The sequence below is a fragment of the Citrus clementina genome, unplaced genomic scaffold, assembly GCF_000493195.1.
Source record: "Citrus clementina cultivar Clemenules unplaced genomic scaffold, Citrus_clementina_v1.0 scaffold_3, whole genome shotgun sequence".
Classification (NCBI taxonomy): domain Eukaryota; kingdom Viridiplantae; phylum Streptophyta; class Magnoliopsida; order Sapindales; family Rutaceae; genus Citrus; species Citrus x clementina.
The window spans coordinates 1715887-1730279 of record NW_006262339.1 but is presented as its reverse complement, the minus strand read 5'-3'; the positions used below and the strand labels follow the sequence as shown (position 1 = coordinate 1730279).

The window sequence follows — 14393 nt, the reverse complement described above, 5'->3', positions numbered from 1 at the left end:
GAACGCTTTCTCCGTATCGTTTCAAATTTCAATGGCATAACTGCAAAGATAAAATCAGCTGAGCTGAAAGTACATTTCCATCTTTGGTGGCCGCATCAATTATTATCACTATTCGATGATCATTTATATTACATACCGAAAGGATGAAGAAACAGATCTAAAACAGCTGCTGTTAATAGGTCATTTGGCAGTCTAAGCTATATTCATCATTTATGTTACACTATCCGAACCAACTAAACAAAATATTCCAACCTGCCCTGTTTTCAGGTCACGAAGGACTCAAAAAACAGCCTTCATGTGTAGCAAGGCGCCGTAACACCTGTCCAACTATCTAAACCACCAAAACTATCTAATTTGTTTTGCCGTCAATAACTAGTTTGGGTCCCTGCCGCAAAAATCCGCACAATGTTCCATAAACATGGAGACAGTAGGAGTTTGGCATACTAGTTAGCTCACACCTGGTGCTGGCTGTATCACAGGGAAGAAGGCCCAGTTCTTGATGGCCCCGCTATCCTTCCCAACCACCTTCTCATTTGCCCACCAGTCAGAAGCAATTGTAGGCTCATGAGAATCTCCATCTGCACTGTCGAAATTAAATTCTTTGGTGGAACCAAGCGTTATCGACTGTTGCTTCTGGTGTCTTGGTGCCTCTTCCACATCCACTGGAGTTTTCAGTGGTTCATCATTTGCAGCTTCTCCAGCACAGCTGTGATGAACATTCTCAGCTTCGCCAGAACTTTCTTCTTTCTCAACCGTTGTTCCATTCTGCAGCGATTCTGATACAGCTTCAGCTAACGTTGTTGGCTTCTTTTCTACACATCTTACAACATCTTCAGTGGTTAACTCAAATGAAACTCTATGATCAACAATTTGATCTTTTCGGAGCCCATTTTCTGAATGTGGACGCAAGGCAACCTCTGATATCTGACGGTTCTGAAAAAAGCCATTGCGAGGAGTGGACCTTACAGCATCTGGGGTCAAAGTGCCTGAACCTTGACGTGATCCCCATTCACGAATGGAAAGCTTATCAAGGTTCAACAGCTTGGGCGGATCACCTCTGTGGAAATCAGGAAATTGAGGCCCAGCGGTAGCAAACTCACCATCAGGGAAAGGTGAGGAGGTGCCTGAGCCTGAGATGCCTGAGCTAGGAGAGATCAAGTTGCCAACCGGGCTTCCAGGATGGAGATGATAAGACTGAAATTCATAATAGGAAAACGGGAATTTCTGACCTTGCTCCCCAAATCGGAGACTGGGGTCAAGAAGCTGAGCAAATGGCACCTCGGGAGAGGAAGGTGTAGTCAAATGGACAGACTCGGGAGGAGGAGTGAAAGGCGCAGTTGATGGTTCTGTGGTGAAGGTTGAGAAGACAGGTGGCGAAACTAACTGAGTTTCGTGGGCATAAGGGCCAATAGCAAAAATTGAGGAAGGCCCGCCAGGAGAGTACATGTTGCCAGAAATAGAGTTGAGAGAAACTAAACCTGCAGGTGATTGTGTTGCAGAAGGAGGTTCTGATTGAAGGAAAGATGCAGGAGAGGATGGAGGTGCAACAAAGGGAAGAGAAATAGCAGTTGCTTGGGTAGAATTTACAGCTTCAGAAGCATTACTTCGGGAGGCTGTTGGTTCAGGAACAAGGACAGCATGCCCTATTCGCTTTCTGTGTTTTTGAAATCCAAAACACCAGGATATGTTCCAGCAACCCCCCCATCTTCTCTTCTGTAAAAAGAGAGTATAACATTATACCAGGAATCCAATTTTGTGACCAGAAAGACATCGAGAAACTGAAATAATATGAAAAGTTCAAAGAAAAACTTGAGATTTATAAAAACATTTAAAATCAAATTGTGGCATTCTCTTCATGCATTCTGCAGGAACTATGAGAAAGACCAATTGGAGCCATGTTTTGTTTTCCTTGAAAAACAAAAGATTAAGTGCCAGGGTGTTGAATGAAGGCATAAACACCATATCTACTTTGTATGCTTGCATGACCACATAAGTTTTGGTCCTTGATCATGTATTGAAGAGTCAAAGAGCAACTGACACAATAATTCCACTTAATATATTTATAAAAGCCAGGGAGAATAGAAGTATTTCACTTCAGAATGTCTTAATATATTTATAAGCCGCAAAGATGAAAAGAAAAAAGTGCCATTACCTAATCAATTAAATATATGATATCTGTTTCTGAGAATCATCAGAAACTGGAAGCTCGTATGTCTTATACATTTGCTTATCAAAATTCTCAATTGGAGATCATCAAGAAATGAAACAGATTAAAGCAAGTATGTCTTCAAAACCCCACACAAGGAGATTCAAAATCTTTCAAAGATGATGAATTTCCCTTCTGATTTGGTACTTCATAGCTTTGTGTTCTGTATTGATAATATGCAACAGACGTATCCGCACTTAGGCCTCCAGTCAGATTAGGATTGATCAATTCTATTACAAATACAATTTCAGTTTCCTTGTTTTAATATTCATATAAACAAGCTCCTATAAGTTTTCCATATGCCATTTCTTCATCCATTGGATTCCTCACTTCAACTTGTAAAGATTTTTAAAATTTTGAATCTAGAAATGACCACACCTGCCTGCCATCTAAAAAGAAATTCCGAAAGTTTTTCATTTTAAATGATTAAAAGAGAAAAATCAGCATCTGAATGTCCTCTAACGAACACTCATAAATCAGCCTAGTGCCCTTCTAATCAGCAATTAAATATTTGAAACCAGAAACCAAAATATATATATATATATATAAATATATATTTTTAAAAAAATTTTCCGTTGCAAGCATCATAGCTTGCAGATTTTCAAATTTATCAGAGAAGCTATTCCTTCCCAATCAAAATTTTACATACTTCAACAGGAAATTGCAGCAAATCATAAGTTCCAAAATAGAGTCTCAAGCAAAGAGAGAAAATATTAAACAAAAAAATTGAACTTGAAATTTAAGAAAAAGTTAAAGTTGCATAATTTCTTCGAATACAAGTCAAACATCAAAAAGCCAATCCCAACTTTATCTCTCTCATTGAAACACTCCATTACCTATGAAAGCAAAAATAGCTGCTTTCCGAGAAAGCCATAACCAAAATTCAAGTAAAACAAGCACCTAATATAAGCAACAGATCTAAAATCTACCAATCAAACAAATACATCACAGAAATTCATGACACTGACAAATCAAAGCCGATCAAATGATTTATACCTGAGACGTAGCTTGATGAACGCGATTCTCAGCTGACGCGATCGCAGTAGCAGCTGCGCTTATAGTCTCCAAACTGTTGTTCAAAGCTCTCGAATCTCCTCCATTCACGCCTCTCATCTCTAATTTTCTCGGAAAATAATAACAAATTTTTCTCGAGAAAGTGAGGAACTCAGACTCACAGAGGAAGCTATACTCAAAACAAAATTAAATCAAATCTCGTTTCTTTTATTAATGTGATCTTGATTTATGAATAAATTAATTTACTTGTGCGTACACATAAATACATTTTTGTGTTTTTTAACTAGCGCTTTTGAGGTCAAACACGGCAGTGACTTAGCTACTGTGCGAGGGATTGATTATCCAACACACTGACATAAATGACCTAGCCATCAACTTCTATTCACATGAATGGAATCTGACTTTTGGAGGTAATTGAGGGCAGTTTTGTCTAATTAGTGGGATAAGAACTGTTTTCCCAAGAATTTGATAACGATATAATTGTGATAGTTTTTAAGTCGTGGGTTTTTTTTTTTTTTAAAAAAAAAGAAAAACTAATTTGGGGTTTACCGAGAAAGCATTTAAAATTAGTACTGTCAAAGGTGTGCACGTGTGCGCATCCTCTTCTTGATGGCTCTCGACTTTCGTGCGCACACAGCCAACTTCGTATCGCAGGTCCCACTCCCCCAAAAATTCTCCCCCTTTACCCGCCACTTCAACGAACTTTGCTTGCCAGCCTTCTCCATACTTAAATTTTCTTCTATGTTTAGAAATTTTAACATCGGGACCCCTGCGGTTCGCCTTAAATAGATCCTTAGACCCCACTATTTGGTAAATGGATATTTAAACCTTGGTCATTTCAAAAGGAAGCACACACACTTCTAAGATATGCTAAATCTCCAATCCTTTAGGAATGGACACACGTGTCTCGGTTAAGTTTGGGTTGCTATAATTAATATTGTTTGTGTAGTTTGTTTATTATTTCTTTCTCAAAATTGATTTAATATGGTACAAATATCAAATATTGATTCTGACAAAATTTTTTATGCCCCAAATAAAAACAAAAAAATCACTCCTTTTACAAAATCGATCTTACTGTAACGTAATAGATTTAGACAATATGTTTAATGCTTCGACATGAGCATAAAAACACTAATAGAAGGAACTTGTGCACTAAATTTTAAACATTGACAAACCTTAGGGACTTGGTTGTGATTGTCCCCCTTTTTAATCCCCCTTCCTTTAAATGCATCTCATAATCAACCCACATAGGAAAGGAGGCTTTTCGACATATATCTTTGAAGCTTTATGAGTTAGATTTGAGACACTAGGAGATTTTGATTTTGTGAAGATTTATTTACTTTTAACCTTTTGCTTTAGTTGACTGCTAAAGGATTTAACTTTATGGTTCAGTTATTTGCCTGCATGAAAATTGAGAAAGCTCAATCATCAAAAGCATAGCTCTTGGGTCCACTACTGGATATGTGACACACCCTAAGAGCAAGGCTTTTTTGCCTGTTGGCTTTTGTGAAATCATGCGGACTCACATGTGATTTGATGAATGATTTGGAAAGTCAGGAATTATTGGATATCAAAAAGGCAACAGAATGAATTATGGTATGCACTTGATATATAAAAATACGTACGTCATTACTGATTGCTATGTGCCTAATTGAGCGACGAATCAAAGTCGTCGTAGCTTTAAAAATGTTTGACTTCATAAATCAAAGTTTCAAGGAAGCTCAACTAAAACTTTAACCTTCATACACGTTAGGCCACAGAGCGTCGCGCACCTCACCTAGGGCCCCTTTCTGATGAGATTGTCATTTTCCAATTGATGAATCAACGAACGACCTCTCACGTCAAAAATTCCCCCATCACATGTATATGGCTGTACACATTTTGAATGTCATACATACAACACATACGTGTAATCTCTTTGATTTTAAAAGATAAAAATAAAAATTTGTATGGCCATTAAACTTGAAAGTAACAATAATAATGAAACTAGGATAATAAATCAATAATCCCACATTGAAGAGATTCTACATTGAAAGTTTGAAAATATCAGGGGACGTTCCGTGCATGCAGGTTTCCATATTCTGTAGGGGAGCAAAACACAGTAATGGCTCCCACATTAACATAAATTTATTTTTCACATCAAAACTAGCCAAAGCAACATTTTTTTCTTATTTTCCAAATGAATTTATGCAGCTAAACTTTTTGAGGCAATCTCGAACACATTCTCTGAGAGTCCATTGGCAGACATAATCATCTCCAGCTGAGCCTGCAGAACACCGTGCCAATTATTATTATTTCAATACCAGTAGCACAATAGAACAAGATGATTTATCATTGGAGTCAAGTGAATTGGTTGGTTTCAATCAGCGATTAATTATATATTTGGAAACTGTCCTTTTCCAAATATTGTGTTATATATATATATATATATATATATATACCTTGGCAAGGTTTTGTCGAGTTTCATCAAAACGCCTCCATCTAGAGAAGGCTGACACCATTCGGGAAGCCACCTGCAATAAATAAATAAGACTAAGCTTAGAGAAGAAGCATCAAAAGTAAATGAGTTTAGATTACACTAAATGCAGACTATTAGACAAACCTGAGGATTAATTTTGTCTAATTGGACCACCATTTCACCCAAGAACTTATAGCCGGAGCCATCCTTTGCGTGGAGGTTCACAGGGGAACCACAAAATCCTCCAATGAGCGAGTATACCTGTCCCAAAAAGAGAATCCAAATTTCAATGTACCCTTTGGAAAGGAAAACACTGAAGGGATGCACATGAAGATATAAGCAACGCTTACACCTGACCACACGAGCACAGAAAATTACCTTGTTTGGATTACGCAGATCAAACGCTGGATGGTCCAATAGCCTCTGGACACACTCAACATTACCAGGGATGTCAGACATGGCTTGAAGAGCAAACCATTTATTCACAACCTGAAAAAAGAGGAAAAATGAAATTGTACTAGAAATATATTAAGGAACTGTGCTGGTAACAACTCTAATAATATAGTTAATAAATACACCAGTAACAGACAAAAATCACATCACATCTGAGAGAGAGGTATGCATCCCCCAAACAGCACATTTTATTGGGCGATTTAGTGAGAAGTTTATTCAGTCAACAAGCAGCTATTGAATTGGAAAATTACCAAATAGTCATGCTGCCACTTGCCATAGAAATCATCCAACACCTCATCTCGAATTTTACCAGGCTTCTGAACAATTGCTGCCAAAGCTGCAAATTGTTCCGTCATATTTGTGGCAGTTTTATATTCCCGCAATGCAAGCTCCACAATATCAGCATCTTCAAGTGATGCAAGATAGGCTACATACAAAACAAAAATACATTTAGTTGTAGGAAATTCCAGCAGATTGATCTGAAACACGTAACTTTGTGGAAGACAAACCAAGTGCAATATTCTTCAAAGCACGCCTGGCCATATTATGATGATTGAACACGTACTCTCCTGTGCTCCTATTATTTTCCACCTGTACAATACAAAAAGTTCCAAAGTTCATGCATCAAGAGAGATCAATCACGATGAAGAGAAAAAGAAATAAAGTAAATTCATTTGTTGAGGGCAATGTCCCTCCACACAACACAGCATACCGTGGTTAAAAACTCTGCTTTCAGTTCAGAGGCAAGCTGCTTTCTGATGAAAGTTCGAACAGCATGAACAGCATCCGGATCTGCAACCTCCATCATGTCCATAATCTCTCCTTCACCAGGCAGAGTTATAGCCTTTGCAATAAATTCCTGGATAAGAAAATACAACTCAAGTTGATTAGTACATTCATCCTCCTCCACAACCACCACCCCACCCAAATCTGATATGAATAGGAAGCCCTCATCATACTTTGTCCAAGCTTGAATCACCAAGCATACTTCTGAAGCCATGCACAAACTTTGGATTCAGAACCAGTGGTTTGTTTTGTTGGAAATCAGCCACCAAGCTGAGCATCAGTTTCCTTGCCAACACCTGTCCAGCTTCCCAACTAAAAAGAAAAGAAGATCTTTAAACTCTGCATGAACCACTCAACGCCAGATAAAAGAAAGTATCAATGTTTCAGCAAAGACAAACCGGTTGAACTCATCCGAATCATTAGCAAGGAGGAAAAACAGATCACTATCGGAGAGATCAGATTCAAGGCGAATAGGGGCGCTGTAACCGCGCAAGATAGACGGAATTGGCCGCTCGGATATATCAGAGAACACAAATTCTTCTTCTTTCTGCTTTTCAACAACAGAAAGTCAATTAGCACTATGAGCTAGTTTATTTTGAAAAGGGAAACTGCCAAAGTTTCAACATGAAACCCCAACAAAAACAAAAAAGGAAGGCAGCAGTTAAAAATGAAGATAAAGCAAGCATTTCATAACAAGGTTTTAAAGAACCTTGGTTACTCGAAGAACTGTTGTGTAGACTGGCTGATTGTTGCTTCCAAGAGATTGCAATTTCCCATTATGATACACAGAAGAAAGTGGCATGTCCTTGCCACTTGAGTTCAGCAGACCTATTGCCACAGGGATGAACATGGGTTCTTTCACTGGCTGCCCCGGGGTTGATGGTACCTCTTGACTGGAAATTTCCCCATAAAACATGCAGTTATTGTTGACATTATCGTCAAACAAAACAAAGGAACTAAATTCTCATCAAAATGAATCTTAGCATGTGTACCCGAATTCCAAAGAATAAGTACGAGTTTCAGCACTATAGGACGAAGTGACTTTCAAGCGAGGCGTTCCAGCTTGGGAGTACCTAAATTTTTCGTCACATATAAAAGCATAATCATCAAAACTATCTAATGGAAACTCAAATGGGAGATAACAGATCCATACCATAGTAAGAAATTAGCAAATTCTGCATCATTTGCATCTCGCATGGCCGCAAAAAAATCTTCACAGGTTACAGCTTGCCCGTCATGTCTCTTAAAATAAAGATCCATGCCCTGAAATGTGCAGAGATCAAATCAAATGGCAACTCCAAGAGCAGCTTTTCAGCACAACTCAAATTTCTGATGATATAACAATTAGTTTCCAAGTCATAAGTTTCTTTAAACTTTACCTTTCGGAACCCTTGACTCCCAAGTAGGGTTTTGTACATCCTAACGACTTCAGCTCCCTGACAAGTTGGCACAATCATGAACCTTTGATGGACAGATTGTAGTTTCATATTACACATGCAAGCAGATAGAATCACAGAGAGAGAGAGAGAGAGAGATATACTAAAACAAAGTCAAACCTTTTCATAAACCTGCCAGAAAGAAAAAAAAACAAACAAAGACAACAAGAAGCAATTAGATATCTTATCAAAAGAAACCAAAAAAGGAAACACAGGTAAAAGACACAACAAATTGCTAGGCCATACCGTCACTGCAGTTTGAAGTTGGTAGGTAGCCCAATACCAGTATCATGTGCAACGAAAATTGCAGAATGAAGGCAGACATATCAGAGTCACCATTGAATGAGAATTTCTAAGCCACCAAAGAAAACATTTCCATGTAACATTCAGCTCATGTCAAACTAAAGAAAAAAAAAACTTGCCTGTGTAGAAGTTATCCATCTGCATGAGGAAAAAGAAACAAATTTAACTGCGTTTAGAACCAAAACAATTAAAATTCCCTAGCTGAGAACTGATAACACTTTACAAGAACGGTTATCACTCACTGACCTTGATGTAAGAATGTGGCCGAACAGGATGAGCCATAGGACCAGCATCCTTGAAAAGTGGAAAATGGAAGTTAACGGGTGCTTAACGTGCAGAATATTATACATTTGCGGTGCATGAATGCAGAAATAACATACATATTTTATCGAAAAAATCTGCAAATTGCTTTAAACAGTAATTGTAACGCAATAGGAATAATTGAACAAAATGAGGGAACCTTCCAAGGTTGTGGACAAAAGACAAAAGGAAAGCACCTGTGGAAATTGATAATTTCGTAGCTTTGAAACATCAGCAATCCGCTTTACAGTACGACTTCCCATGTCAGATGAAAATTCCTATCAATAAAAGATTTGATTCATACACTTATGTCAACAAAGAAAGATGAACCATGAGATTTGCATCTACCATCAACTTACTGAAAATAGAAGTCCTTATACCTGATCACGAAAAACAGTAAGACCTTCCTTCAAGCTGAGCTGGAACCAGTCACGACATGTCACTCTGCAGTTATTTAGCTAGCATAAATTCTAGTGCCAGCACAAAATTGTAACTAAAATAACATGATAGCACTAACAAATATAACCACCTCCAAGAACATATATAAATGCCAAAACTTGATCAGGTGTGCTGTCGCGCTCCATAGCTCTCAAATAGAGAGCTGTGCTGTAGGGCCCACGGCTCCCTGTTTGAGAGCCTGCCATGCTCACAGTCAGCCCATAAGGAGCGCGACTGCAAGTACCTGATCAGCCCTCTGTATATGCCTAAACCATTCAAATATATACCCAAGAGTTTTGATACATTAAATTTAAAATGCCGAGACCACTCAAATACACATCCAATACATAATAAGAAAAAGAAGAACAAAGTAATATCATGTCTTTTTAAAAGAAGAAAGAACCTTAACGGAATATAAGCTCACCTGTTGCCAGTCCAGTTGTGGAAATACTGCAAAGTAAAAATGAAAACATAGTGAGAACAACCTTGTTTGGATCAGATTAAAAAGAAAAATCATGGCTTCGTATGTCTTAATAAAACTAATAGTGATAGCAAACCTCATGGCCAATGACTCCCAAAATTGCAGCATAATCTGCATCACTAGCAGTTTCTGGAGATGCCAGGACAAGCTTTGAATTGAAAATCTGCAGAGGAGCATTTCAGGCATGATTGTAATAAAAAATTCACAGAAATTTTTTTTAAAAAAAAGCCACAATGATTCAGTAAGTCAGAATCCATACATTCAAACTCTTGTTTTCCATTGCTCCCCTGATGAAACAAACAGTATCAGCATTGTATAACAATAAACACAATATTTGCCAACAGGATTTAACTAAAATGGTGTTTTGGATTCGGGGAAAAATAAAGATAATATATGTATGTTTGCGTAAACATAATAAAATGCAGCTTACATGTTAAAGTCAGGAACAGCCACAATATTGAAAAGATCTAGGTCATATTCAAGACCAAAAACCTGTTTGTAGAACCATTAAATTCAATAGGCTTTAGAACCAAAGGCTAATGAATCAAAATTTTCAAAAGTATAAGAGCTAAGAATGAAAATACCGACATCTTCATCCCACTTCATTGCTGCCTTAAGCGAATACATGGCATGTGCAGTCTTCGGTAGGTCTTGTGCTGGGGTCCAGATCCTTAGAGACACTTTCCGACCTGAGCGGGTGACAAATATATCATCTCTGCTTTCTAACTGTCCGGCAACTAAGGCAAACAAGTAGCAAGGCTTCTTGAATGGATCCTCCCAAAGGGCATAATGTCTACCACCCTGCAATGGATGACAAAATTAACTATAATAAGAATCATTCGCTGATAAATAACACATGAAAAAAGGAAGTGAAAAAAATGCCTCATTGCAGCAAAAGCAAGCGTCACCTCAAGGTTTCCTCTCTCTATGAGATTTCCATTAGACAGCAATACTGGGTACAATGACTTATCAGCTTCAATATAGCACTTGTATTTTGCCATTATATCAGGACGGTCCTGTTAGTGCATTAAATGGGTCCACAAATTTTATGTGAGATTAATAACCTGCTGCAAAGGTTACTTAATTCTTAGCTGTTTTAGCTATCTCAAGATACTGACCTGATAAAATGTAATTTTTCTAAAACCCTCTGCTTCACATTGTGTACAGAAATTCCCAGATGACTTGTAAAGCCCCTACATGAAAATTTCAAATTTTTAGTAAGTTCATTAGATCAGAAATACAGTTGATACACAAGTAGAACATAAAAATGAAGGGGCATTGACTTACTTCTAATGAGGTGTTCTTTTGAGGATATATCTCAGTGACAATTTCCAAGGTAAATGCACCATTTGGTGGTGATTGGAGTGTCAAATGACGTGAGTCCAAGTGATAATCTCCTTCCTGAAAAGAGAACAAAGTAAGAAAACTGCACTAGAATCCCGAAAGCACATGCCCACCTAGAAGATGTCAACTGATAATTCTGACCTGAGTGTGAAAAGCAAGGATCTCTAGCTTAAAGATTTAATAACCCTAAGTTTATTATAGGAAGGTTTAACAAAACGCACATACCTTCAGTTCTATACCGTTAACCTTGATTGAAACAAGCTTGAGATCTTGTCCATCCAAAACCAGTGGAGAAGAAGAACCTGCTCCACAACAACATTAGATGACTAGTGCAATTTTCCTACTTTGTTCTGTTTATTATAGAAACGTAATACTTGAGTATCAGCTTTACCAAAAGAAATAAAAAGAGTGAACATTTATATCCTAGCTAAGGAAGGATCCGCATGTGGCAACCATAATAGATTAATGCAAATACCAATGAAGTTTTCAAGAAATTGACAAAGAATTACCATTTATGCTATCTAACGCTAAAAGAAAATGAAAAAAATTGATACCAATAAGTAAAAACCAATAAATTACCTTCAACCCTAGGCAACACTGTTATTGTTGAACTAACAATAGTTTTCTCCTCACCCAAGGAAAATTTAAAATCCACCTGAAGAAGTAGTTCCATTAGTACTGCAGTAACACAAGCAGAATCCACATTAATAAATAAAGAGTATTCTAATTTAATCATGCTTGCAAACCGTGTCAAAATAGTAATTTGGCATCTTGTAATCCTTCAAAAATATCTCTTTGGGTGTATCCATTTTGGATTCCTGAGCTTCCTTTGGTACACTTTCTGTGGCAACTGAACAAACTAGTCTCCCGCTGATCTGCCTAGTCCTCTGAAAGAAAAAATAAGTACACCACGAGATCAACAAAATTGAACAAGGATGACCAGGACATATTTTACATACCATACAAGTGTCTAGTGAGTATGTACAGACATATAGCAAAGCAAAAATATTTATATACAATGGATAACCACTTACCAGTAAAAAAGGATATGGAAACCTGTAATTCTTTTGATAAGAGACCTAAAATTTTAAACATAGACAAATCAGAAACGTTTTACTTAAATTTTGAGAATGAGATCAATACATGGCCAATGTGATCATGCACTAACCTCGGAACTGAGCAAACACTTTTTCTGATAGCTATGTTTTGCTGAAGTTCGGAAGAAGCCAACACGACCAATAGCCTGATGCTGCAGACAACAAAAGGAATATGTTAATGCCAGATTACCAAATGAATTTGTCATTTTACAGTCACCACTAACATGTGTGGTCAGATGCCCGTGGGTCTGCACACTTAAGGTTAGAGCCCAAGAAAAGTTCAAATTGCATTTCAAACTCAGAAAAATCTCCAGAAAATCAGTAAATATTCAACAGCAGTACTTCAGTTCCATATAACCAAGGTGAACATAAACAAACTTTTGTAACAAATAACTAAATGAACTACATTCTAACATTAAAAATGTCAATTTCCATATCCTTTCAACAATTCCTCAGCAACCAAACACAGCAGCACACTCGTATAATAACAGTAAAATGGGGATGGAGTAATCACGGGAGAAGAGGAGATGAAACCCAAAAGAGCGATCTTTGTCAAACACGAATTCTTGCATGGAAGAATCAACCGAGCCATTTAACCCTATAAGCTACCGAATTTGAATTAGTACAAAGACCAAATTTTACTACAGTAAAATCAAAAAGGATTTTTCTTCTTATGAAGATGAAGAGATACTCGGATGACCAAAACCCAAAAACCCTAACTAACAAAAGACTAAAGAGAAACAAATAAAACAGAGAGTCCCACTCTCACTCTGGGTTTTTTTCTTTCTTATATAATGAGATATGGATAATTCAGAATATGGCCAAGAAAATTCAGGGGTAACTAAATAAATAAATAAATAATAAATAAAGCCTGACTTTAAATCGAAATTGAGGAAACTAAGAGTGATTGAATTACCCAGATTGATGATCAGATGTAGCGAAAAAGATAGAGAGACTTTGATTTCTTGAAAACCTTGGATGGAACAAAACATGAGTGACCCACACCCATCGAAGATACTTATTTATAACGAGTAATAAAATAGAAAAATCTAATTACAGATTACCCGTAATTAGAATATTTAAATTGACAAACTAATCTAATGAGACCTGGTCTCTTAGCAAATTTTAAATATTATCCATTGAACCCTGTCACTTTCTCACATATGATTGAGGCCAAGTTTATCACGACCAACCCACGATTAAACTGGAGTAGGCTTTCTCTCATTTCGGCCTACCTTAGTCATGGGCTGAAGTCCAAAAACATTTTGGGCTTACATCTAAGGTCAAGCTTGATAGCCGATGAAGAACGAGAGTCCAAAAAATTTGATGGGTGCCTTTGGTACACCAATGTTCGACTATTCAGTGTTGCCATCCGTTTGGTGTGGTTTATGATCCGATTGGATTGTAACGATAATTTATTCTTGAAATTGTTTATGAAATATTTAATTAATCAAACAAAAAATCATTAAATGTGAAAATTGAATTTTTTCTTAATTATAAAATAATTAAATATTTATTATTGCAACAATATTCATTATACTATTACAAAATACATTTTTATATTGCTATTAACTAAAATATTTTGTATTATTTATTATTGTTATATTAAGATAAATTAAAAATAGTAAATCTCAACAAATTACTATTTTTCATTGCGAAATAATTTTTTATAAATCTTTTCTATTATATAGTACATTATTTTATAATTTTCTTACTTAATAAATAATTAATCAATATTTTCATTGTGAAATATTAATAGAGGTAACAACTTCAAGTCTGCGCCCAATACAAGTAAGATTTATGTCTTTCCCTTCGTAATGAATCTCCATGCCAATCGTCTAGGTGGCACATTGTGTAAATTTTATGTTCACTTATGCATGGGCGAAGCCACAGGGACTAATGCAATAATATCTAAAAATTTTAATTATGATTGGTTTAAGAAAAAAAATCAAATTTAATTCTATCTAACAGAATACGAATAAAATTCTAATTAGTTGTGGGCGTTCCAAGTATATTTGGCCTCATATCATTAACATATAGCAAGGAGAATACAAAGGATTTGGTACGACAAAGAATT

At 36.7% G+C, this 14393-nt stretch overlaps 2 protein-coding genes across 3 annotated transcripts; both read right to left on the bottom strand.

The window, feature by feature from the left end:
* Window positions 1–45: 45 nt before the first annotated feature.
* LOC18048561 lies at window positions 46–3673 on the bottom strand. Its single transcript, XM_006439460.2, has 2 exons — window positions 3203–3673; window positions 46–1713 (listed from the first exon to the last, which is right to left on the bottom strand). Exons 1-2 carry the CDS (start codon window positions 3317–3319, stop codon window positions 448–450), a joined length of 1383 nt encoding a protein of 460 aa, XP_006439523.1. The 5' UTR covers window positions 3320–3673; the 3' UTR covers window positions 46–447.
* A 1539-nt stretch (window positions 3674–5212) lies between these two features.
* LOC18048560 (puromycin-sensitive aminopeptidase) lies at window positions 5213–13329 on the bottom strand. Of its 2 annotated transcripts, none has more exons than XM_024187848.1 (34): window positions 13233–13329; window positions 12831–12914; window positions 12388–12468; window positions 12254–12298; window positions 11966–12106; window positions 11799–11874; window positions 11445–11521; window positions 11163–11276; window positions 10994–11068; window positions 10784–10891; window positions 10464–10676; window positions 10306–10367; window positions 10135–10162; window positions 9952–10038; window positions 9819–9844; window positions 9337–9400; window positions 9154–9234; window positions 8903–8950; window positions 8776–8794; window positions 8600–8604; window positions 8474–8485; window positions 8297–8353; window positions 8071–8180; window positions 7910–7990; window positions 7627–7810; window positions 7316–7464; window positions 7091–7229; window positions 6844–6990; window positions 6641–6722; window positions 6383–6558; window positions 6057–6167; window positions 5823–5939; window positions 5662–5733; window positions 5213–5486 (listed from the first exon to the last, which is right to left on the bottom strand). In XM_024187848.1, the coding sequence occupies exons 2-34, from the start codon at window positions 12906–12908 to the stop codon at window positions 5406–5408; spliced, it is 2946 nt and encodes a 981-aa protein (XP_024043616.1). In that variant the 5' UTR covers window positions 12909–12914; window positions 13233–13329; the 3' UTR covers window positions 5213–5405. The 2 variants fall into 2 exon arrangements, with proteins under 2 accessions (XP_024043616.1, XP_024043615.1); XM_024187847.1 differs by having other exon boundaries at window positions 12831–12921; window positions 13233–13328.
* Window positions 13330–14393: the final 1064 nt, after the last annotated feature.